The sequence below is a fragment of the Diorhabda sublineata genome, chromosome 3, assembly GCF_026230105.1.
Source record: "Diorhabda sublineata isolate icDioSubl1.1 chromosome 3, icDioSubl1.1, whole genome shotgun sequence".
In the NCBI taxonomy this organism is placed as follows: Eukaryota; Metazoa; Arthropoda; class Insecta; order Coleoptera; family Chrysomelidae; genus Diorhabda; species Diorhabda sublineata.
In genome coordinates, this window is record NC_079476.1 from 29,104,907 (window position 1) to 29,131,422 (window position 26,516).

At 30.5% G+C, this 26,516-nt stretch overlaps 2 protein-coding genes across 2 annotated transcripts in view; one reads left to right on the top strand and one right to left on the bottom strand.

The window, feature by feature from the left end:
- Positions 1-26,516, top strand: part of LOC130441952 (glucose transporter type 1) — a 537,558-nt gene that overhangs the window by 181,925 nt on the left and 329,117 nt on the right. The window contains exon 3 of the mRNA XM_056775874.1: positions 25,381-25,412. The gene's annotated coding sequence lies outside the window, so the exon portion shown is untranslated. The remainder of the gene's footprint in view (positions 1-25,380; positions 25,413-26,516) is intronic.
- Positions 207-6,587, bottom strand: LOC130441955 (microfibril-associated glycoprotein 4-like). The gene is made up of 6 exons (XM_056775882.1): positions 6,392-6,587; positions 6,082-6,199; positions 4,549-4,743; positions 2,192-2,413; positions 1,041-1,271; positions 207-643 (listed from the first exon to the last, which is right to left on the bottom strand). The coding sequence occupies exons 1-6, from the start codon at positions 6,455-6,457 to the stop codon at positions 471-473; spliced, it is 1,005 nt and encodes a 334-aa protein (XP_056631860.1). The 5' UTR covers positions 6,458-6,587; the 3' UTR covers positions 207-470.

Below are 26,516 nucleotides of genomic sequence, written 5' to 3' on the forward strand. Positions count from 1 at the left end.
ATTAAAAGACAAAAAATTCACTTTATTCTTACTTAAAAAAGGAAACTAATAAAAAATGGAAGCAAGAAGTGAGGTATTAAAGTGTACCCTTAGTTTACACAGATCTGAATGAAACGATGGTAAGTATAGGATGTGTCTGGTAACTTTGCGCTTATACGAATATATATATATATATATATATATATATATATACATCTCAATATACATCTTACTGATTGTGAGACTTTCCAAATTGTTGAAAATAAAAAGTCTTCAGATCTTCGAGTGAACCACGACCAACGTAAGTCGAGGCTGCTCGTACCAACCTAACTTATAAGTTAACCAAATCTAGACATCTGTTCATAAAGCAGTCACAATAAACGGGGTACAGAAAAATAATGTACACTTTTCACTTTTTTATAAATGTATAGTGTAATTATTTCATACATATATTGTCAATAAATTTTATATTAATAAGTGAATAGTTTTATCTATTTTTCACTAAGAGGTCGGACCAATATTCTGGATCCTGCTAGGTTGTATTCTTTTCCTCTAAAACCGTTCCATTCAAGTCCATGATACTTATAATGATCAGACAATTGCTTATTCATATATTTACCATTTAAGTGACTCTCCCAACAACTTTTGTACCACCAAGCTCCATCTGCAATTAATAGAGGATAGTAAAAAAAAGTAACCGTGGCTGCGGGGAAGTACCTTATTATTCACAATTTATCATAAAATTTTATTTTAGTGATTACTGAAATTATTTATTGTACACTGTTGAATTTTCGAATTAAAACAAGTCTGGTTTAATGATCTAAAAATTTTCAATTTTGCTATTTGTACTACCACAGTATCTGCAAAATTGAAGTTCGAAACTTTAAACTTGATATTGTTCTATCACCTCATATTCAACTATATAAATTTATAGATAAACTCCAGTCCTACCAAATAGTTTTTGTACGCTCCTATGTAGCTTACTTATATGTTCTGTAATGAAGGAACAGTAGCAATTCAAATTGAACATTACCTTATTCATGTATTTGTATGTCACTTACTATATAATGCAGCGCAATTTCCAGAATTTTCATCTTGATCTACATCATGCGTACTGAACTTGGACTTGAGATGTGGTGTTAAAGCATCTCCTGCATCACCTGAAAATCCTTTCAGATCTTTTAAAACGTATCCTTCTTTTTCTGGACCGATGGTGAAAACTGAATATTGCGCGTAAGCTTTCTTATGTTCTCTATCAGTTAATTCAATTAGTAGTTCGTTAACTTCAAAACCTAAAATCAACATTTAGCCAATACATTTATTCACTAACATATAAAAAGTGATGGAAAGAAAGATTAATTTGAAATTATTTTCTCCTCAGTATGCCCTTGGGAAAGCAATGCACGTTTCATAACGTTAAATATATTATTGAAAATATTTTATATAGCGTTAAAACATTCTTTTTTTTCAGCGCAATGTTGTTAAACGTAGTGAAAAAGACGTATGTGGCTAAATACTTTGAGCAGCCAAAAACTCGCGAATCCAAAGGGACTTGTGGTAAGCGTTATTAAGATGAAGTGAAAATCCGTTTGCCCATTTCTCAGGTCTCGGGTCTCTTCCTTCATACATTGGTTCATACACATTCCAGTGCCCCTTTGGAATACTCTTTTTGTTCTCTTGGAAAGTAATGAAAACAATGACCATGACTCTGATGTTTGAATTATTAGAGCTTGAATTACCAATGACAGTTGTGAGTTTTGGTCATAGGTAAAACAAAATTCAACATTTTTTGAGCTTCTTTCGTACTTTTTTCCCAACTTAATATAAAACCTAATGTTAATGCTATCCATATTCTACGACAGATACTGCAAACACACTGTCTCTAAAGGGTTTAGTAGCAGGTTGAAACTCGTTATGAAATGCCATTACATTTTCTTAACACATCTCGTATTTACGACTATGAGCTTCATTGATCCGTTTTATTGTTTTTGTGATGGAAAACTTCACTTGTAAAATCAGTAAGAGGTTATAAAAGTTCCTCGAAAGAAAATTTTACAAAGGTATGACTTAATCTTTATATAGTTAATAGTACAAACATGTTAAGATATGCAATAAATTTGCATTATACATAGTTAGTTATCATTGAATTAGTGTCAGAGTAGGACAACAATTGAAAATATCGTTTCGTATATATGAATATTGAGACATTCACCTGTTATATGATAAATGTTTTCTAAACCTATCCAAAACTCTCCATTGAGATCACCAAATCCAAATTTGTAGTCTCTCCAAGGTAAATAAAAATCTTGGGATCCGTCAAATCTTTTTTGAATATGTGTCCAACCTCCACCCTTCGTCTCCATGTCACAAAGGACCGTTAAAGGTTCACTACTCATTCTAGGATTAATTTCGTATATACCTGATTTATTATTTCCTACAAAATGTATTTGCATAATAATATTCCAAAATAATAACGTTGAGAATTATGATTTCATAAGGTATTAGAAATATGATGGGATATTGTATAAAAATGAGTTTTTCTAACATTTTTTTTTAATACATCAGTTAAATAAATTGATTCCGACTTTCACATTACTAAAGTATTTGTTAATAATTCTATATTATTGATCAGAATAATTCTGGTTCTGGTATGTTGTTTGTACAAGCGCTTCGAGTTTGTACATTCTAAATAAAAAAGTAGTTTGATTATTGCTTACTAAATTCTAAATTTAAATTTGATAATACATTTCCAGGAAGTGAAGTCAAAAAATCAAACTAATATCAACTTTCCCCCATAAGAAATATTATGTTCCTAATTGGAAACTTATCAATCCACGAAAATTTTCCTAAATTCACCAATAAATTCTGCTTGCTTATTAGAGAATTTAGGAAATTGATCGTGGATCGATATATTTATGATAAGGGACGTAATATACCTTATGTGGAAAAGTTGTTGATGTTTTCCTAGCTTCCCCAGAGTAAAACGAAGAGAATATTTGAATTCAAAAAATGACTTTTCGAACAGCCAGACGTAAGAAAACTTCATTTATGCTTTAATTATTTATTGTACGAGGATATATTGGAAAATCTTAGACTACTATAGAACCAAATAAAATTTAAAATTTAAAATATTTTATTACTCAACATATTCTCCTCTTAATTGGATACATTCATTACAGCGAACCTGCAACGTCTCTATACCTTTCAAAAAAATGTTTCTACTTGCTCTGCAAACCAGATCACAGCTTTTATTACCTCCTCGTTGGAAAAAAATTACGACCTTTTAAACTTTTTTTCATTTGAGGAAAGAGATGATAGTCGGACGGAGCCAAAACTAGTGGATAAGGGAGGTGTTACAGTAATTCAAACCCTAAATCATGAATTTTTTGCATGGCATTATGAGATTTGTGTGCAGGGGCGTTGTCCTACAAAAACAAAACAACTTTGGATATTTTTCCGCGTCTTTTCTCTTTAATTATTTCCCGTAGAGTGGTTAGTAATGTCGAATAGTAATCTCCAGTTATTGTTCTACCCTTATCCAAAAAAACAAACATGATTACTCCATGGCAATCCCAAAAAACTGAAGCAAGAACTTTTCCAGCAGATTTTTGGACAGAAAGACTTTTTAGGTCTTGGAGAACCAAAGTATTGCCATTCCATCGATTGTTGCTTTGTTTCTGAATCGTAGAAATGTACTGAAGTCTCATCCATAGTAACAATTCGGTTTCGATTAGGACAGAGTGATACACTTTCTACTAGTATTTTTAAGTTTAAAAAATTTTTTGAATTGTCTCATGATGTGGGCTCGATGTGAAGATTAAAAGTGTCTAATTTTGGGCTGCAGTGGTTTAGAAGTAGAAGCACATACTGTGGGACTTTTAATAACCAAAGAACAATCTATATATTGTGATGAAAAGATGAAACATTATGGCCGCAGATGCAATAAATACTGAAATTGGTTTTAAAAGGGTGACGGAATTCAATTAATATTAAATTCAGTAATACTAAAAGATATGAATTTATTTTAAGAACTGAGGTTGCTGCTACTGTTAATAGCTTAAACTAAAATTATATAAAAGAATAATTAGACCTATCTTCACTCATGCACCCGAAAGTTGAACTATTACTGAAAATCATAAAAAAAATCTCATTACTTTTTAAAGGAAAATTGTGAGAAAAATGCATGGACCAATAAAGGCGTTTTGAGAATTAAGTGAGCATTATAAAGAAAACGACAAAGTAAAAATTTATTGAAACTAAACAGATACATTGATTACATTTGGAGCAAATGAATGAAGGTAAGACAACGAAGAAGATCTATAGGGAACAGTAGAAGGAATGCACCAAAAATAAGTGTTTGAATAATTTAGAATAAAATATGAAGGGAATGAAAGTTATGAATTGGAAAATTAAGGCAAGGGATCGGGCGAATCTGAGCTATGTTATAATGGAAGGCAAGGTCCGCCATATATTATAGAGCCCCCTATTAAGTAAATAATTGTTAGATAGATACTAACGATGCGTTTTACAATACTTAAGTTTCGAGCACGTCAATACATATAAACTTACCACTTTCTAAAATTTCTTGACAACTTCTAGGAAAATTTTTCTTTTCTCCTTTTGAATTTTTGTACAATCGACAAATAGGTATAGTACTAGTGCCAACTAAAGATTTACAAACTTCTATATAATCAAACGAATCTGGAATGTGGTTTTCATGTTTCTTATCCACATAATCGAGGTCCAATGTGAATTTATGGTTTGCTAGAGTTTGAAAAATGAAATGAAATTAGTGTGTTAGAGAATGGTGCAGTATAATAATATGCTTGATTGTAGTAATTGAAAATCACTAAAATTATGTGTTTATCAAATGAGTCTGAAGTTATGGATTACAAAATATCATTTATATTAAAAAAAAAACTAATTAGAACGAAGAACGTTACTTCTGAGTCAACAAATGAACAAATCCGAATAATAAATTAGAAAATTTTTTGTATGTTGATGCATAAATCATTCTTTTTAATATTAATTCCATTTTGTACGGATGATATGAAAAAAAGGAGCATTTTATCATTTGTTTCAATTCTAGTTATAATTGTATTAACAATTATCAGAAATATCCAAACAAACAAAGATGCTTCAAGTTCAAAAGTGAATTGATAATACAATACGGAAAGATAGTTTGATTTTTTTTATATTTCTTGAGAATAAAAATTCTAATAATTATTTTTTATGTTGATATTTTATGTATTATTCGTGAGTTTTATTGTATTTGAATGTTAATATATGAAATATAATCTACATTTTCTGCTCTGGTTGATTTTCAGAGGAATCCGGTAAAATCATCTATCATCATAACAAAATTAAATTAAATTGTAATAGTTAAAAAGGTACTTCTGAAAATCAATTATTTTACAATTATCACATTAAGTGTTATTTTATTGGTTGGTAAATTGATACTATTAGCTTACACAAATATAGACTGAAAAAACTGAATAGTTGAAAATAACTCCATCATCCAGCACCGTCGTATTAACAGGGTAATGGAAACGATTCAAATTATTGCTAATAGGGGAATAGATTAAAAGGCTTTTGAATAATATTGCTAAGATTAAAAACTACAATTTTTGAGCTCAAATTTATTACTTTATCATAGATGTTAATGGATTCAATAAGTTTCGGACGTTCATATATATATTAGTGAGGTTTCCATAACACCAAATATATTGGGGAGTGTTTTCACAAATTCTCAAGATGTGATTAGTAGATGCAAACTAGTCATCTATACTAAAATTAAGTATATTTCAGATTAATTATTGATTGTTGAAAGCAACTGCCACTATCAGTTATGTAACTGAACTACGTGGCAAATATTAACTTTCTATTATGAAAGAGTACGATGGCATGTCGATGAATGAAGTTTTTGAGTTCAAGTACTCACAAAAAATAATTCTCATCTCATAATTTTGGGAAATAGAACAATAGATTGTGCCATGTTTAACGTATGCCACAATGCAATTTGCAAAAATTAGTGCAAGAAGTATATACTATATTAGGCATGACTATTTTTCACCTGAATATATTGATTCCATTATTACTCACCGTTGCCATTTTTCTCAAATTGTGTTGAGATAACTTCACCTAAATCATTCGCTTTAACTTTCAGTCCCAGCAGTTTGAAAAACTCCAAATTTGAAGTTTCTTCGCTTCTATCATTATCCTGTAACAAAATATATGGATTTTACATAAAAAATTCACTTTTTCTGGAGCTTTTATATAAATTCAAATTTCGAGAAGGAGTTTGTCAAACATATATCATCTAAACCGAAAGTTGGAGCATGAAACTTCATTGAACTTATTATCAAACTTGTTCTGTTTAAGTTCAAGTTACTAAGAATTTGAAGAAACTTACTTTTACATAAAATATGGCACTTTCACTGAAACTGATGAAAAACGACAATAATATGAATAAAATCATGTCACCAGTGACAATTTTGTGTAAAATAAAGATATGTTACAGTTTACAACTACTCTTTATAAATTTTTTCAAACCCACATAAAAATTGTATCAACACATCCGGTAAAATAAATATTATATCTAAAACTATGGGGAATTACTTTTGTGAATTGTTGTTTTATAGAGAAGTTCGATAAGCTGATTAAGCCAAATCACAAACATGCCAAGCACGTTTTTGTTGATAATGTTAATAAAGATCAAATATTCTTTTGTAAACTTTTTGATTTTTTATCTATCAATAAATAATACATTTTTTGGGAAATCGCAGTGTATATTTGATTTTAAAGATAATTTTGTGAGGGATATTTATATAGTCCTATAGTATTTGAATCATTTCGGCCTTTGGTAGCCTGTTTCTGATGACATAACTCCTAAGAAATTGTTACAACTGAAATCCTCAATTCTTTCTGCCATCTATCTAATCTATTCATCTACGAGCTTCTGAAGTTATAGTACCTCATTTGTAATAATCATTGGTTCCCTGACGCATGGGGTAACTCTATAATCATTCTAATCGGTAAGCAGATGAATCTACTATAATATCGTCGAAGTCTTTCCAACCCATCTTACTCACTTGTTCCAATTGCAAGCTCCTCAAGAAAATATTGATCAAAGACTCATATTGTTTCTTTAAAAATACAAAATCATTCTTAATCACCGATTCGCCTCTTAGCGTTTTCGATCAACATAAATATTGTTCTTCCAACACATATCTTATCTAAATAATCGTCAGGATTCAGTTGGAACTATCTTCTATATTTAAGGTCCATTTGACACTACGATATGCTCTGAACTCACAAGATTACTGCTGTTGGAGAGATTCTTCAAATCAATTTACAACTTCAAGTTTTTCGACGAATACCATCCAAGGATGTACTGGGATACAAATACGTACCGCTAAGGACGAAGAGGTCCTCTCAATAGTGAAGAAGTATAAGAACTTATTAAAATAATACATGCAGATATACGAGTCTGCAAAATAGTCTCAAAAAGTCTAAAACTTCAAGAGATTATAATAGACTTGTGAAAGATAGCACTGTGGAAGTACTAACGAATGTGGAAATTGTACTAATACGAGGTTTATGTGGGTGAGTTTTAGACACGCAGAAACACTACATTTAAAAAGTATCTCAAAATTCTAAATAGAGTATTTTTTTGTTCAAAAGCGGATTAAGACTCTGCTACAACATCTCCGTCTCCCCATTGATGCCTCCCATTCCAGCTTCGTTGCTAGTCTCTATTCTGAAGCTAATAAGATACATTTTATGTGCAATGAATTCTAAATAATTGGCTTTTAGGGGTGAGAATAAATTATAGTGTTGAGAAAATATACATTTGGTTTAATTCTATCGCTCGTGTTTGAATAAAGTGGAAGCATATATTTTTAAATAAATTATAATCGAGAAAACATTGTAATATGCAAAATAGAATACAACTTTAGTAAATGTAATGTAAAATTCTGAAAAATTAAAAATGTACGTGATAAAGTATGATATAACATAATGATAGTTTGCAAAATTAGCAACAAAAAATTCATATTTTAACGACGGAAGCTATGAGAAAATGTTTTCAGGTTAGTCTTGATGAAAGCACATTTAACAGAGGCCCTTATAACATTTCCACGATATGCTCCGTGCCCTCGGCCTTTTTGTGAACGTTCATTTCTTTGTTTGCGCCTCTTTATTTTCCGCGTTTTGTTGATGTCGCTTATATTATATATTATCGGGTCTCTTTTAAATTATCTCTCGTTTTTATGTTTCGTTAAATGAGCCGTATCAAGTCTTGCTTTATGTCAACTAAAATATATAGTTTTGGCGGAACCAGTGCGGTCGGAAAGTTTTTCCATTGTGAGACTCAGTTTTTAATTATTTTTATTAAAACTACTGAAAAATTTATTATTTCTATCTCAATTTGGAATTATCATCAGAAATTTTATTATTTTTTTGATTTCTTCCATTTCAGTGTTGGAAAAAATGATTTATAGTTCAGTTTTTAAAGACGATAACTACAGACAGTGTAGTTATGAGTGTTAGTGTAGTGGTGGTTGAAACAGTTCATTCCGTATGTGCAATCATATTGAAAAAAAAATCGCTTTGCAACAACATTGCAACGATTCAAAGCGTTTTTGGTACGGTTGTTGAATATAACATAGCGGGAAAACGTATAAAAATTGTATTCAAATATAATTATTTTCAGTACTTTGGCTTTTCACAATGATAAGCTAAGGATATCCAATTTATTTTATAACTCGTGACCTTGTAAAAATGAATTTTATTGATATTTCGAATACTAGAACTAGTCCTAAAAATTCAGCTCCCAATTTACTTTGTTTGCTCAAGTCCAAAATCTTATATACTTGTGTTATTAGTTTTATTTTAGTTATCAAAAACTTATTTTTGTGTTGAACACACTATTTATACTACTACTACACCAACAACACTGTCTGATGCGCTTTTCGTTAACCATGATAATGAATTCAGTTTTATAAAATTTTGGGAACTACTATTGATTATTATAGCTCTTGCAAAAATTATGAGATTATATATTGGCTTATGCTACCTCATAACTTGAGCAGCAATCTCATTGGACCTAACTGCCCCCTGGGTGCTGTATTGTAAAATAGGTATTGAGCTGTCTCAGTAGCTCCTTGGTAGGAGTCTTTCTCTTATTCCGTAATTTTCTTCAGTTCTAATTCACATAGAAGAATATTGCACGTCCCTTGAAACTGCGCAAGTCTCTTGCAATTGTTGCATGGTTGTTACTAATCAAAACTCCATAAGAAAAAAGTAAACAATTTCCCAACCTTAAATTTTATTTTATATTTTGTGGCAATAAGAATTAAAATAACAAAGCTAGGTGAAGTAAACAAGAAAAAGTGGTCAGCTTCTGCCTTGCTTTTGAAGTCTGATGGGCAGAAAAGAGAAACCAGGCGATGGAATTAGACAAGGAAAAAAAATAATATTTAATGATACTAAAAATGATCAACAGAGTAGTTAAGGGTGGAATAATTGTCAGCCAGCTTGCGAGAATACCTGGTGTCTTATATGTTATGAAAGGAAAAGAAATGATAAAATCTATTTGAGGTAACTTAAAATTTATAATAAAGGTAGTTTAAGTAATGTAGTAATTAATAAAAATGATCAGCAGGATATTTAAGAGTGTCATGATTTTCGGCGTAATATTACATTTGATTGCCTATGCCGGAGATTGATTCGCTACTCCGCAGCTTTTAGCTTTTAAAACGAGTCAACTGTATCAATTTCACACGACCTGAAATGAATCGAAGGTAATTTGTTTTAAACCAGGTTTATAACGACTGCTAACGTATAATCCACCGTTCTCTATGTTTCTGACTATTTTTGTAATTTTTTATATTATCTAAACAAACACTCGATTACGCTATATATTGAAGATAAGATTATGATATCGACAAAAAATCGTCGTAGCAAAATAAAAAAAAATCTATATATCATGAGATAATCGAAAAACCATTGATTCATATACTCCATTCATCTAATTTATTGAAATAACTCCATTTACTCCACTTCAAGATGCAATATATTACAAATTTCTTTTAGTTTTTTTCTTAATGGGTAGATAAAATTCTGGTTAGTTTATATAGATAAAACTCGAATAGATTAAATAAAAAAAAGTTTAATCACTTCCTCCACAGTAAAGACCATCATTTTCGTTCCCATTTATTTCAATGAGACTTTTGGTACGTTCTCTGAAATACAAACAGTTTCCCATTTTCTTGCCATGTCTATGTACATTTTTGAAGCCATTTTATTCGCCTTGAGTTTGCAGTCGTATTCTATAATGTTCAACGACGTCTCCAATTGTCTTCTTCTCGCATCTCTCTACACGGTGAGTCAACAAGAATTTGTCACTGAATTCTTTTTGTTGCAAAAATATCTATTTTTCAATTTCATATTTTCTAGGAATAAATATTATCTGAGCTCTCCTATTATTGTAGTACATCAAATTTACACAACATAAGATTTATTTATTTATAGTCTATATCATATTTTCCACTTCTGATTATAAAAGTAGTGTGAATTATGACTTATATTTTGCTAGATTAGTTGCTACTTCTCATATTTCATGTTGAGTGAATGATTTGAGTTCGATAAAAAAGTTTTATGAAGTTTGAAATTGGAGAAATTATTTGGATATAGGTACTTTAATAGTTTTTTCTTCATGAGGACATTTCTCTTTTTGTTTTTAGGACTGAATTAAACTCATTTATCATTGACGTCAGTCTTACTACCAATAACAATTTAGAAACTTGTTCGTAACATAGTTCAAATGCCGCTCGAGATCCCTACGAAAAATATGGAAAAGTATCTAAAGTATTTTGTGAAAGAAGTTTTTTTATACCCTGTGGTGCGTTAAACTTTTGAATAATGTCATTGAGATGAAGGTTCAATTAAGTACATTCATCATTTCAAATCTGAGGATACTGTCTTTATTAAATTTGAGTTCGAGAATTGAATAGACGCCATATATTTTTCAGTGAAATCAGCAATACAATAAAAAATATCAGCCAGAAAACTCTAAAATGCCAGATTATATTTATTTTCAATACCATTGCTCTGATAGAAAAGGGAAAAAATTCATGAATGTGAAAATATATTAAATATATCTTTCATTAAAACAAAAAGGTCGAAATTAGATCGGCTCTGACAGTTCTGTAACTAAAACTTTTGTTATGTAATTTGTATAAATCTTTAATCTGTACTTTATTTCACTAATAATAACTGTTTCATCCTGTGTATGAATTCATTAAATTCAAAGTTCTGTAAAAAAGAAAACAGATTTTTCTCGAAGTGCACTTCTGCTTATGAAAACTGAAGTATGCTTAATGACACTACTTGTGAGAGATAGAATTCAAATGAGCTGTGTATATAATTTGTAGGAATCTACATTGAACAAAAAGAAGTTGATGAATAGTAAACAGTTTGTGATATCTAGTTATAATACGTACTTGGACACAAACATATTATATATAGGGTGCTAGCATAACAAAATTTATTTATTAGCAAAAATTGTAGGAAGAGACATACTCATTATCTGAAAAATATGCTGATATATTCATAGCGAGAAAGCGAAAATACACTTTTTTGCTCACAAAAGGTAAAAAGAAGAAATATAATTCACTGCTAGCCAGTCATTACTCTAGAAAGAAGACAATTCTCATTATCACTCCACAAGCAATGCATACATTGTGAAAACTCAATCCAAAAATAGTGAGTTTAAAACTTTTTGAGCGGCACCTTTGGAAATCACGTAATTCAAACACTAACGGTCGCAGAATTAGTCTTGATTTTATTGAGAATTATTTGCCACTTTATAGTCACGAAACAAAGGTGGTGCTCCAGTTTTTACACTATTGCTCTCAAATTCATCAGATTTATTGACAACGACTCAAATAATCCGCAATTCGAAGCCTGCCTGACCTATTATGACCATCAGAGTAACGGATTTGTGGATATGTGTGTTATATTGATGCAAGGGAACACCTGGTGCAACTTCCCTCTACTTTTCATTTTGATTCACATACATGATTTTTAAATGAAATTGGTATAATAAGCACCTGTACTCATAGTTACGTTTCGTAGGTGTGTTAAAATTACGCTTTCAACATCCAAAAATATGGTTAGCCCTACTGAAGGTGGCATCTTGATTTTTTCGGCGGTGACGAACCTCGATACTTCCTTCTTTGAATGTTTGATGTCGATACCATAGTGAGAGGTATCAATCTACTAAGAAAGTTCACTTTGTCTTGACAATATTGCGTCAAGATAACTGCATATGTTTTTTCTCGTTTGCTTGTGAGCATCTATTGACAGTAAAGGTACCCATTGTATAGACGACATTCTCACGTCCAGTTTAAATATATTATGCATATGATCAGAGAGACGACTATCTGAATTATTTATTGCATAATTTGACCCATCGATCTAGCAACACGAAATTGAAAACTATTAAAAAAATATCATCTGCACGTTCTGTTTCAAACGATTATCAACTACAACTAAATTCAAGAAACAGTGTTTCACCATATCATATGATATGAATATCCTAGTGTAAACACCAAATCTTTGTGAATATTCATTGAAAGTAACTGTCTTTAATGATCATTCTTTGGTAGACATGATCCTTTAGATGATACTGAAATATGGTCAGACTCGTGTGTCTATATATATATATATATATATATATATATATATATATATATATATATATATATATATATATATATATATACATATATATATATATATATATATATATATATATATATATGTATATATATATATATATATATATCCCTGAGGATAAATTTTTTTAATTTATAAATCGGGGTCGAAGCTAATTCTCGTATTACCCCAAAGTGGGTAATAGTGAGATTCTCAGCAGACATTCAAAAATATATTTGCTATTTGCTATCAGAATAGAGCAACTGAAGGTTTTTTCAGATACTTTACAAATTGTCTGTTATTGAGGAATATTTTTATGGGTTCATTATGTTTTGGTTTAAACTACTGAGTTATCAAAATTAGCTGTTTTCAGGTAAAGCAGTTAAAAAAAATAAGATTAGTGGTATTCATTATATTTTTCAATTAGTTCTTTATAACGTCTTATACAGATAGATTACAGTTTTGTTTTCTTTGTGTCTTCCATCTGATCATTGTTTCCGTGTCATATTTTGATTGTGAATCACATTTCTGATAAAATATGGTCTCACAGTTCATGTTTTGTCAATATTTTAATACGTGTTGAACTTACATTCAAAGCTTTCCAATTGTTATATTAAATATTGTGTTGAATCTAATGACTTCGAGTTTTATTAAAACATATTTTTTAAACTATATCACCTCTGTTTATTTCACCGCTTGTCATAAGCACTATGTCACCTCTTTTAATATGTAGTATTCCACAACATTCATCGGAGAAATCGTTATAATGCAGATGAATTTATAATACGCGTTAATCGAGTTATAATTTCTGGACTACAGCATGTAACATACGAAATTTCTCTCCTGTTTGAGAACAAACTTCGTCAAGCTATCTCTAGTGAATTTAATCACGTGACACGTCGAAAGCACCGCAAAATCCCGGAGCTTCCACACTTTCCTTCCAATTCCGGTGTAATTAATTTGTAGACCCCAGTATGAACGTGAGTTGTCGTTATTACATGTTTCTGAACTCGGTAAATCAGTGACGTCCCCAGCTATCAGATCTCTGATCTGTTATCAGAAGAGCTCCAAATAGGCTTGTTCTTTGTTACTGTTGCTGTATATTCATCAAGCAAAATGCCATGATAGTTTCAGAAATTATTACTTCACTTACATTGTTAAACTTGCTGTCTGCCTGGGAATTGATTTCATGGGTTGAGCTAAAGTTTCATTATGTTAACTGTTCTGGATATAAACAAATTAAATTGAATTAACTGATAGGGAGATATGATCATATTCTCTCATCATCATTTTTTCTTAGTTCTTAGGTTTATGATTATAGATATGAATTTCTTGAGGAGTTGGTTAATTATTGCATCAGTTTTGATTTCTATAAACAACAGATCTGTGTGCGCCAATCCTAATCCTGCAAATTAATGATACTTTAATGTGTTTTCTTTGAGAACGCTGATAATCTGGTTTAGTTCTGTGCCTTGCTATGAGATCCGTACATTTCATGGTCGTATTTCAATCTTCAATTTCTTCCTTTTCTCTCAGGTCTATATCTGTTACTACACAAATTCCTTCGATTGTATGAGAAATTTAATATAAAAAAAGTAAATTTATAATCGTTCGCATTATATACGATTCTAAATATTAATACTTGACTTTGAATATCGATTGAATTAAAAAAAAATCATATATACTCGCTAATGTTAAAAATTAAAAAAAAAGTTGAATCTAACAGAAGCGGAAGATGATTTTAGGTAGGTGGAAAAATTGAAAACCGCTGAATGTAGGTCAAGACACAAATATGATCTAAATGATTCGTTGGAGGGTATGAAATTAAAAATGAAAAAAATTTGTGTATTTCCATCATTACATTTTCGTAATTCAGGTTGCTATATAAACTTAACTTAGCAAACAAAAGAAGTATTCATGATTGCAAATAGTTTTACAGTTTCCCATAATAGTCTATATCAAGTTTAACACCCTTTTCTATGTATCTGAACCACTTTTCTAAGCAATAATTCTGTTTCCACTGTGGAGGGAAGAAAACTTTTTTTTACTATTTTTTTTATAAAAGCGGTGTTAAAAAGAAGTCATCCTATTGCTTGAATAGAAGTGTGAAGTTGTTATGTACCAGCAACCATATTACGTTGCTCTAACGACAATGTACCCAAATGATACGCAATGGCAAAACAACAGATAACCTTTTACTCGTATGTGGTGAGTTGATTGCTGTTGAGTTTTGGAATCACATAATATACAATGCGATCCATATGTATGGCATAAATTCAATGTTACCGTATTTATGTACCAAGTGAAAAAAACCTGGAACAGGTCGATTTTTATTCTTTAATTAACAATTTACAGTATGAAAATATCATCTATCCGATTTTTTAATATTTTTTACATGTCCAGTTTTATGAAACTTTTTTTCAATTATGCTGTAGATGGCAAAACGTGTTGGCCAGGGTATTTATTATTGAAAATTTCACAAACTTCCTTTTGAGTTCTTGTTGTATTACCACAACCAATTATAATTGAAATATCTATTCTTTGAGACTCGTACTAATTAGCCGTAATTAAATTTAATACACATAGAAATATTATAATGACGTTTTTTAGTAACTTTAATACCTAAATGTCAGCGGCCTACTAGATTCATATAAATTATTTATGTGCCTTTTTGACTAATATTTTAGTATCTTTAAAGATTTTTTTTAGATGTTTAGCCGAATAGATACGAAAACACCTGATTATTTCTAAGCAATATTTTAATACACCAGACAATATGGATGATTTAAAAGTTAGGATAACGGAAGAAATAGACAAAATAACCCGTGGGGCAATAAAAATGTTGTACAAGAATTCCAAAACCACCTCGGTTCTTGTCAAGAAGTGAATGATGGTCATTTTGAACATTTAATTCAATTGAAATTAAAAAATACATTCAAAATATTATATTACATTATTATCTTCATTCATTCAAGTTTTGTGATAGAGACGTTATCAAAATTTTACAGCTTAAGAATTAATTTTCTCATTTATGAGTGAACCAAATTTTAAAAACTTTATATTGCCGAACAGAGTACTGACATCCCTTTCCAACAAGGTGCCACACAATCCTCATTCTCATTTAAAATTTTCGACAGGGTACTTATAATTCAGAGGGGATGCTGGAGGGGACTAATATTTTCATATTGCAAATTGTCAATTTAAGAATAAAAACGACCTGTTTCAGGTTTAGTACATAATGAATTTATTACATATGGACCGCATAGATCTATAATTTATCACCTCTGAAAATGTGGACTATTTCATGCAATTTTAGAGTAAACTTTTCATATTTAAATGTACTAGTTAAAACAAAGGCTTTTTTGAACATTTGTTACAGCCAGATAATTATGTAGTATGTTGTCAACCATCTAAAGAAGTCTGAATTTCTTGGTATGTCACATTACGATTTAATATAATGAGTTAAATCGTAGTAATAATGTTATATGTTATAATAGCAGACGAAACAGATCCACGATCGACGCCATATTCATTACTAAAAAACTAAAAGAAAAAAATCGATCGAATTTAATACACCACTAGTAATTCAAACCCTAAGTTACGGCAACATGAGATTTGTATGCAGGGGCGTTGTTCTGTAAAAAACAAAACACCTTTGGATAGCTTTTCGCGTCTTTTCTCTATAATTTTTTCCCTTAGAGTGATCAGTAATGTCGTATAGTAATCTTCAGTTATTGTTCTACTCTTATTCAAAAAATCAATCATGGCAATCTCAAAAAACTGAAGCAAGAACTTTTCCAATAGTTTTTTGGACACGAAACTTCTTAGGTCTTGGAGAACCAGAGTGTCGCCATTCCATCGATTGTTGCTTTGTTTCCGGATCGTAGAAATGTACCCAAGTCTCATCCATAGTAAGTTTAGATATCCGTTTAACGGTCTAATAAAATCATGTCATGAACTGCATCGATATTTTCGGGGACTGGCACAGAAACTGGTCTTCCCGATCGGTCATCATCTTTAATGGAAAATTTACTTCAATTGAAGCTTGCAGACCAATTTTCACGGTCGTATACGAAGGACATTGATCACCAAAGATGTTAAGCATATCTTTACACTGACACTTCTAATAAGTTATTATTCGTTGCTATGGTAACGCAATATTTTGTTTATGCATGTAACTGGTCTAGACTAACTAGATATCAATACACCCTCGTAAAAATGAAGAAGAAGAATAATGTTTTCAAGTATTTTTTAACGGCTTTAACCTAAGCATAATATCGAAAAAACAAACAATTATTTGCTACTATGTGGATAGTTCCTGAAATCTAAAATCTCAATTTTACGGTATGTTATATTACTATTTTATTCAATCAATTCAAGCTTAGTAGTAGTGTTAGTAAGTATGACACATTTTAAACGGTCCTCACCGATTTCGTCCAAAAGTGAATTTATTATCCTACTTTTTACAGTGCTGTAGGATGGGAATTCATCGTTATATAATGTATTGAGTTTATTAATGTACTCCTGTCCTAATAATCGCCTTCAAGCTCCACTATGAAGAGCACTGAGCACTATCGAATCCATTACATTAGAAGCAGCACTAACCTTATAATAAAATTATATAGTTGACGTTATGATCAAAATTGCAGCCTTTTTTATTGAATAACACCACCATTATATCCTTTAATCTGTAAAAATCTTACAGCTTGTTGTGAACAATTCCTTGAAATGGGAGTTACATATTGCCGCCTTATCTGAATTATAAATATGAATATAAATAAATGAATATAAATTAAATTCCTCCTGTTTTACTCTGAGATCAGTTTCCAAAGAACTGGCTCTATTGAGTTGCATCTCCGATATGCCCTTCCCTTCTGGTGTACGTGTGGTGCGACTCAATTTGAGCGAATCTTCAAACTAGATATTAGATATTTAATCGAACTTCTAACTCTTCCTTCTTTATTCATCTTTGAATCCGTTTGTCTAATTCGTAAGCACGCTTCTTCAGTTTCAGAGAAGATATTACACTTGCCAATTGAAATCAAATCGATATAATCTTTTCTCGCATTCCGCAATAATTTATATTATATAATAATATTAATTCCGTGCATGCTACACTGGTTCAATTTTTGCTATGGACTTATATACTAACTATTACTTATTACTATCACCTATAATTTTGTTACCCATTGTGGTTTTCTTCTGTATATTGAAATTTTATTTTTTTTGTTTTCTCTTCACTTAGTTATTTTTATGTTTGTTTATTAGTTTTTACAAGCTTTTGTCTGAAAATTTTTTGACAATAAAGCATTTCGGAATTTGCCCCTCTTTTCCTTCACTTTTCTTTTTACCATAAACTTTCTGTAATTCACATTGTTTATAGTCCATTTTTTCGATATTTGCCATTTTAATTTACAGTACAAATTCATTTTCACAAAACCAACTAACTAAATATTGTTATATAATTTTTACCTTTTATCATATCGTGCTTTTATTCAAGGTAGTTTGTATTATCCAATTTGTTTCAAATAAAAAAAAAGGATGTAAAACTTTCCTGTTTACCGAAGAAAAGCTTCAATTGTTCGAGGTAGGTATACATTACCATGACATTTATACTCACAAACATTTTTATCAAAGTCATCCGGATATATCATAAATGTGACGGAAAAGCTGAAAACCACTCCGCCTTTATAAATGGCAATTTTAGAGAATGGAAGAATATAAGTAGGACTCGTCAATGCCTGTAGAAAAGTGTACTCATCTCTCGTCAAATATATATAATATTATATTGAGATTGTCAAAAGAATGCGGAATTTTTTTTTCTTTCTGATTATTACTATTAGCATTTTTTTATAATCGTACTATAATTATAAAATAATATTCAGCATTCGTCTTATTTTGTATTAAGTGACATATTTATTTTTAATAGAGTTTTGATACATTTTTTAAAATATTATCATATATGGAAAAGATTATCCACGTTCCATTATCTGCTTGCTATATTCTCTTACAACGCATTACCTATCTTTGATTCGACAATATTTTATGGATTAACATTTTTTTCATTTTAGAAAAGACGCTAGATTTTGTGATATGTGAGTACCAAACTATTCAAACTAATTCAAAATCATAATTAGCTCTATATGGAATAACCGGATATTTCAGATTCAATATTGGCATATTTTATCGAAATATGTTCATTTAAATGATGATGGGGTTTTAAATGGAGAAAAGAATATATACAGCATCAATTTTCTATTGAAAGAATAACGATTCGATCTAAATAATTTATGAGTTAAAGTGAAATATTATAATTTTCGATTATGTAAATCGAGAATTCTTATAATATACATTTTATTGTCATTGTTCATTTGGCTTTTTACTATGTTTCTGTACCTCTTTTTTTCAAAATGTTCAATTTAATTCAAGTTTTAACCAGATGTACATTTGTGAATGGTACGAAGATCCATCTGTTTAAGATTACAAGCATCTTCATTCAACGAAGTACCTGAATTGCAATCGAGCTACATTAGAGCCAATTTCATGCTAAGAAGATTGAAACTGCCCACAGTAGTGTGGTTTTAAAAAACATACACTGCAAAAAGTTACCACTGTTTCTACTTTAGGTTTTTAAATAATTTTTTTTTAAATTTTTTTCTCCTGCACTGTACAACATCTCGTCTCATCTCATGACTTTCTGTTTCTGTTATGACCGGATAATGATTTTTCCTCGATTTTGGATCTTCTAAATCACCAACAGCAGCATTTTTCTTTTTCAACAACAGTGATGTGGAACTCGGTAAATATGAGCATTTCCATAGCAGCTATAAATAAAATTTCGAAGGAAGTGCTTAACGGCTTGCGACTTCTGATCGTTTTTCGATGCTTGTTTCATTAGCATGCTTTGTAGAAACCATCAACATATAACGCTCACTTTTGCATACATTGTTTTCATGTACAGTTTTTGCCAATTTTACCAATTTTTTATATAGTTAAATTTCAATTCTCAAGAAGCAAATAATAGCATTTGATTCATCTCAAAAGCATATCTTTCAATATAAAAGATATATTTTCTATACTTTTACAAAAAAGCATTCGAATGATAAAACAAAAAATTTTTTTCACTAATTTGATACTTCCAATGAATATAATGAGAAAATTCATTTTGGATACGAAGGACAAAAAAACATCCCACATAGAGAATGAATAGTATCAATGATTATTCATCCAGTGGCAAAGTTTAGCGATTGTCACTGGGGCTCATCGTCTGTATTAATAAGCTCACTAGGGCTGCTACTTAAGTCTTGAGATGGATAAATGAAAACGAATATTTATAATTGGATATGGACAATTTCTTTTTGATTTGCAGGAATAAGAAAAAATCATTGGGTGCCAAACAAGGCGGTAGCGATACGTCCAGTTATTCCAAAATACCTTTTGCTTCGAACTGTTCCTTGCGCGAACAAGTTTTGGTGGTGTTGGCTCGTCTTGGAAGATTTATACAATCGATTGTTATTTAGTTTCGGTTACATATTCATAGTCCTTTTGAAGCATCGTGAATGAATTTTTCCAGCATTCCTTTGCCCCATCGACAAGAGCTTTTTAAAGTGTTTGTCAAATTATGCGCTATCCAACAAATCTTTTTGACCAAATGTTCATGCATCATGAATGTATGCGAGTGGAACTAATGCTCAAGTACGCCTCAATCTTACGGTATGTCACATGGCGTACATCAGCGCACATCAGACAATTTTGAACGACCTTCACGAAATTTATTCTGTAGCGAAGTGTGACCGTGATTGAATTCGAAAAATTAGCGAAATTTACTGGTTCTATCTATGGTGCTTCATCGCCAAAAGTCGAAGCAAGCTGATTGACACACTGCTGTTGATTTAATCCAAATCGAGGTCATAGAAAATCATCACACATCAATGTTTCAACTATCTGCCACCCTCGTATAACACTAGTTCAAAAAATTCAACTTTTTGTCTGTTGCCGCGTATTTTGTGGTTGAAATTGTTCAACCACACATCTAATCTCGAAATTTTTTGTTTTTTTATTTTCATTATTGAAGCGTATAAATAAAAGTTTTTGCGTCAGTAGTTAAAAAAAGAAGCAACCCAGATCATTGTCACTATTTATGTGGTGAATATAAGTTACATCACAGTCGGTGAAAAATTGTTAGTATGCTCTTGGATAAAAGTAAAAAGTTTTTTCCTCCCATTTGTGATTGTGAATAGTGTGTGCAATATTTAAGATTATGGAAAGGTCAGAAAAAAGTACTTTTAAATTTGGTACACTAACGATTCGACCGCATCCATGAAATATCTTGAAAACTGTTTTTTCATAGCGTGAATGTTAACGGTTTAAACGCTTGAAATAGTATACAAGTACTAGTTGTATTCAACGTCCAGTGTAGCGCTCATCTGATTCTTTGGTTCCTAAAAAAATATCTGATCCCTTAGAAAAAGGCATTAAAGAACCAAGTTGATAACAAAATTTTGAATTTATGTCAAATAAGATGAATTTTTTTCCAAAATGAGTAAATGAGATGATTTTGTAAGAGATTTGAATCTTTTTTCTAGTTAGCATCGAGACTGCAAGAGAAAAATCTGCATTACTAAGACACCGAAATAAGTTTTTACCTTGAAAGAGATAAAGAATTACGGCGTTACTTATCCGAAGAAAACGGTAATACCTTTTGTTCAGATATCAAAAACATGGGCTTAAAACAACACGAATCTAATGGCTGGTGCTTATTCTTTGGCAGTTCATAACGTAGACTGAATTGGTACCTATTGCTCAGAGTACAGAGTTGTAAGAATATTGTAACATTTTACTAGTCTTGAGGATAATAAAATACTATTACCACAAGTGAACATTCTTCTCGGCCAACTAAGTGGTTACACTAAGTTCTCTCGGTTTTTATGACTTTGAAACAGTAAAACTAAGTATAAATATTAGGTAAGAAAAAATTCGCCCTCCAGTGAATTTAAGGAGTCTAGAAATAAATGTAATCATGAATTCATTAGAAGTTCATGACAAAATTATCATCCTACCATTACATATAAAACTGGGCAGCATGAAACAGTTTGTTGAGTAACTAGATAAAGACCGAGAACTGATTTTCCAAATTTTGCCAAAAATTTATTCAGCTCACTATAAAGAGGTTTAATCCGGTATTTTTTTTATTTCCCCTAAATTAGACAACTTAAGAAAGATACTCAATTTAGAAATTCTATGAATAAATTAGAGCTAAAGACTTTGACAGCTTTCTTCTCTGAGATTCAGAAATAAAAAATCTGAAAATCATATTGAACTTGTAGGAGATCTTCTGCTACAATTTAAAAATATGAGGTACAGTATGAACGTAGAACTCTATTGTAACCTGGACAGTTTTCCATAAAATTTAGAAGATATGCACGAAAACAGAGAGAGCGTATGCCTCAGGACTTACACGAATATGACGTCTGACTATTGTCGATTTCTGATACATCATTTTCCAAAGTCTCAATATAAAAGAAGAGCATTCAAACAGAGTTCTTAAGAACTTATAAAATAATTTTTCAGTGAAGTTTTCTTAGTAATTACATATCTTTTTTACGTTTTATACCTACATAAATCAAAGTCAGAAAATCTTCTAATTATATGATTGATAGTAATATATGTAGGCAGCAACAGCTAAAGTTTCTTCTGTAATAGATGAACTATAATCCAGTGTACTCAATTGAACGGCGAAAGTATCTATACGAAATTAAAAAAAAAAAACTTTCTACACAAAATAATTCTTATACACACAAAATTATGTAATTCTTTTAAACCATATATTAACTGGCCTAAGTTTATTTTTAGTCTGCAGTAATATTGCATGTCGCGAGAAAATGAAAAAGGTAAAAACGGACCTCAATGTTCCAAAGTTAGAATTATTACATGTTAGTTATTTCTGCATACAAAAGGATACTTTGATGTTTGCATTGTTGTGCGGTTTAAATGGGAAGGTCTTTTATTCACGTGAAATATGCATGTATGGTATTTATGGAAGGTATTAATGTGTATATGCTTTATTTTTACTCTAGTGGACTTTAAACTAAAACACCAGAATATAGAATCTCTCAAATTCTTATACCGTTCATTGTGAGTTTATAGTAAGTTAGGATTTATTAGAGAATTTTGAAAAGAGGGAAAACGGTACAACGAACGTGTTTCCATCCAAAGTACCAGCACCATTTGTTTTCAATTATTTCAGAAACTCAATGGGAAAAACGTTAACTCTCTACTTAATATCTATTTTTCGGATCAGTCTTGGAAAAGGTAGAGAATACGCATAAGTGAGCTTATAGGCGCGTCCAAGTGAAACTTGCAGTGCGGTTATTGGTATCAGCGCCTCCCTTCATATAAATATAAAATTATAACAATAGTAATAGATTTATTGCTGATTAAAATAATATTGATCATTAAATACATCAATTATTTCATTTTATCTTTTTGTTCATTTGAAATTTAATTAGTTTTACCATAAAATAGAACGTATTATCTATATGTTTTTCAGAAATAACATTTATTAGTTTCGATATGTGATTTGTATCAGGAAAGAAATAATAATATCCATAATAATTTCAGACAAATTGAAAAAATCAATCAATTCAAACTAACAACAAACATCTGAATTATATTCCATATTATTCGTACTTCACTCCTTATTTATTTAGTGGCGGAGGAACAACTGAACTTTTACAAGTATTAAGAAAAGCAAGTCTGTTCAAAGTAAACAGAGCAGTTTACATCTCCTTCAGGTGGGGCAACTCTTTTTAAAACCTCAATCCACATATTTTTGAAATCGATTTTTTTTGGGGATCTTGAAAACGAATATTAGAAACCAGAAGACTTTTACAAATGTTCATACATATTTTATTAAGTGCTTTGGATTATTATTGTTTCTTTGAATCTACCTGCTGCACTTGGTTTTTTCCGGACAAAATTTGGGACTAAGATATAAATGATTATAAATCTCAAGGTATATCAGCAAAGTTTCCACCTGCATTTTTATATTGAAATGATATTTCAAATATAATTACTTTAATTCCATGAATAATTGAAGTAAGACACACACTATACAATTACAATAAAATATGCTCTTTACTTTAAAAACCCTCATACATTGTAAATATTTATATTCACTTCAATACACGATTTTATTGTAACATTCTCTCCTCATAGCTTCCATGTTCGCGACAATTATATTTCAAGTTTCCTAGTTCTTTATACCGCATCTTTCTTGAATGATTTCATCAAATGTCAAGTTGTATCATATATTTTTCAGTACAGTAGTAACCCATCACTTGAAAATAGAGGACTAACATAAATTGATGGATCATCACTTTCACATCTGAAATTGCTTCAAATTTTAATCAATCTGAAATAGGGTCTGCCGTTCTTCAAAAGGAGAGCAACTACTTTCCTGGCCAACACCACAGCAAATACCGAATTATATCTTTTTCATAGAAAGTGACGTTGATCAACTTTGTTGTCGATATCTCTAATGGCATGCATTTACGAAGAGAGGCAAAATCGACTGACCAGTTCCTATGTTATCCCATCTTATCAGAGCAACTTAAGAGAGTATATAATCCGTAGTGAAGTCAATAACTCTCCATCAGATGTTCCCTGAAACCATTCTTACCTCCAACTACCATTAGTCAGATAAATTTCATCGTAGTCGCTAACTATATGAAATAAAATTTATTCGTTAAATGAATTGCGTCTTGTATTGGTTGGCGACAAAGTATTTTAGTGTTGTACATTAATACGTTGTATAAAACACTTTATTTTAAAAAAGAATAGTTTTCAATCAATTATATATTTTCCATTTTGCTTAATGAACTTTTACTTGATTTTTCAATCAAGTTTTCTTATGAAAGAAATTCTAAGATTATAAGAGGTGAAAGCAGTGATTGTATTATAATATATAGGACATATCAGTGAAAAGTTATTCATTTCCTATAACTCTTTGCCAGTTTTAGTTACACAACCAACGAGTAAGGACGAAATTATAGTTATATACACCATGATAATAATTATGATGGAACGAATTTTTTACATTAATTCGAATGGAATAACTACTAATTTTCCCCAAAATCACCCAGTTGAATTCAGTTTGGATCCTATCAAAAAAGATAGTATTAAGCGGCTTAATTTCATGTAAAATAATACAACGGGTTAATTTGGTACAGAAAATAACTGATTATCACACTCTTCTATCTATTACATTGTCCCTTTTCAGGCCTAGTGTATAATCACATATTCAAAAAAAAATCTGAAAAGAATGATTGACATGTTAACGCATATCAATATGTACAAGAATTTTCCTGCACATTCACATCAAATTGATTAATGAGTTTCATACATACATTCTCACTTGAGTGAGGACATCTATATTAAAAATTGTCAATTTTCATTAACTGTAATTAGAACACGACCCATTCAGCTCTATGATGTTATTAACAGCAATTGTGTTTGTCTTGAATTGAATTCAAATATTAAAATAGTCAAAATTATACGATATCAATCAACTGCAACTTACGAGAGTACAGATTAGAAAATGAAATTGGGTTCAAGTTCATTATGGAAAATATTGAATAATAATAATGTTGAATAGTGAAAAAAATTAACTTTCTGTTGCAGGATGCATTGACTCAATCTAAGCATCATACAGGGTAAGTATTGAAAACATTTTTTTACACTCATGGATATGCGTTTTAATAAACTACAAGATTTAAAAACTTGATTTATAATTCGTTCTAATATCACGTTCTCAGTATTAATGAAAGAGCAAATATCTATTTAAGCTGTAGTTTAAATGTGTTAATTATAAATATACTGTTACTGTTGAGCTACCATTGTTTGGTCATCATTTGTTCAATCTGGCAAATTGAAATGAGGAAACTGAACAGCTCATAAATTACTGGATGATTTTTCTGCTCTTACTTCTCTTGCCTAATGATTTGTGTGATAAAATGGAGACTGCTTCGTCTGTTTCTCATCTGAGAAACAGAGATAAACGAAATGGTTTTCTAGTAAAGAAGTCATTCTCATCTTCAGTTACATGATTTCATTGAACCATATCAGCTATCGCACCTTTCTTTCAGCATTAAGAGAAAAATATAAAAATTTTAATAAAGACTGTTAATGAAATGTATTTATACGGTTTAATGCTTCTATGAATATACATCAGAAACATAATCGATGACAAACCCAGATATTTTTGGAAATAACTTGATAGAACAGAAAGAGCGGAGAATGAATTGATACCAGAAAAAAACCCACTTAACTACTTGCTTATGATGTCCCGTAAAATATTTTTCTAGATCTGGACATCTTGAAACGAAGTAAATAGGTAACAACTTAATCAAAAAAAGTAGTATCCTTGAGTAATACAGTTCTATCGAATCTTGAATGACCACTCTTCTGTAGAAAAATAGATTTATCGTAATAAAATAAATATTTTACCGGTTATTATTATAAATTGTACACATTGTAGAATGAATAAACAATCAACTTGTTTCCCTGGTGTTTTCAACAACTAAATTGTTTATCCACCCAGAACTAAATTCCTAGGAACTAGATTATATCCGAAGGTATTCGATCCAAGAGGAAACTTGTTCGAATTAATTAGCTTCATTTTATGCAAAATAGTTCCAGTGCTTTCGGAATACTGACGAGTATTTCAAGCAATAAATTAATTGAGTCTTCTGCCTGTCTTGACTTGCAACTAGCGTGTTTTCATTATGGTAAGTGAGGTTTTGAAGTAATCTTGAATC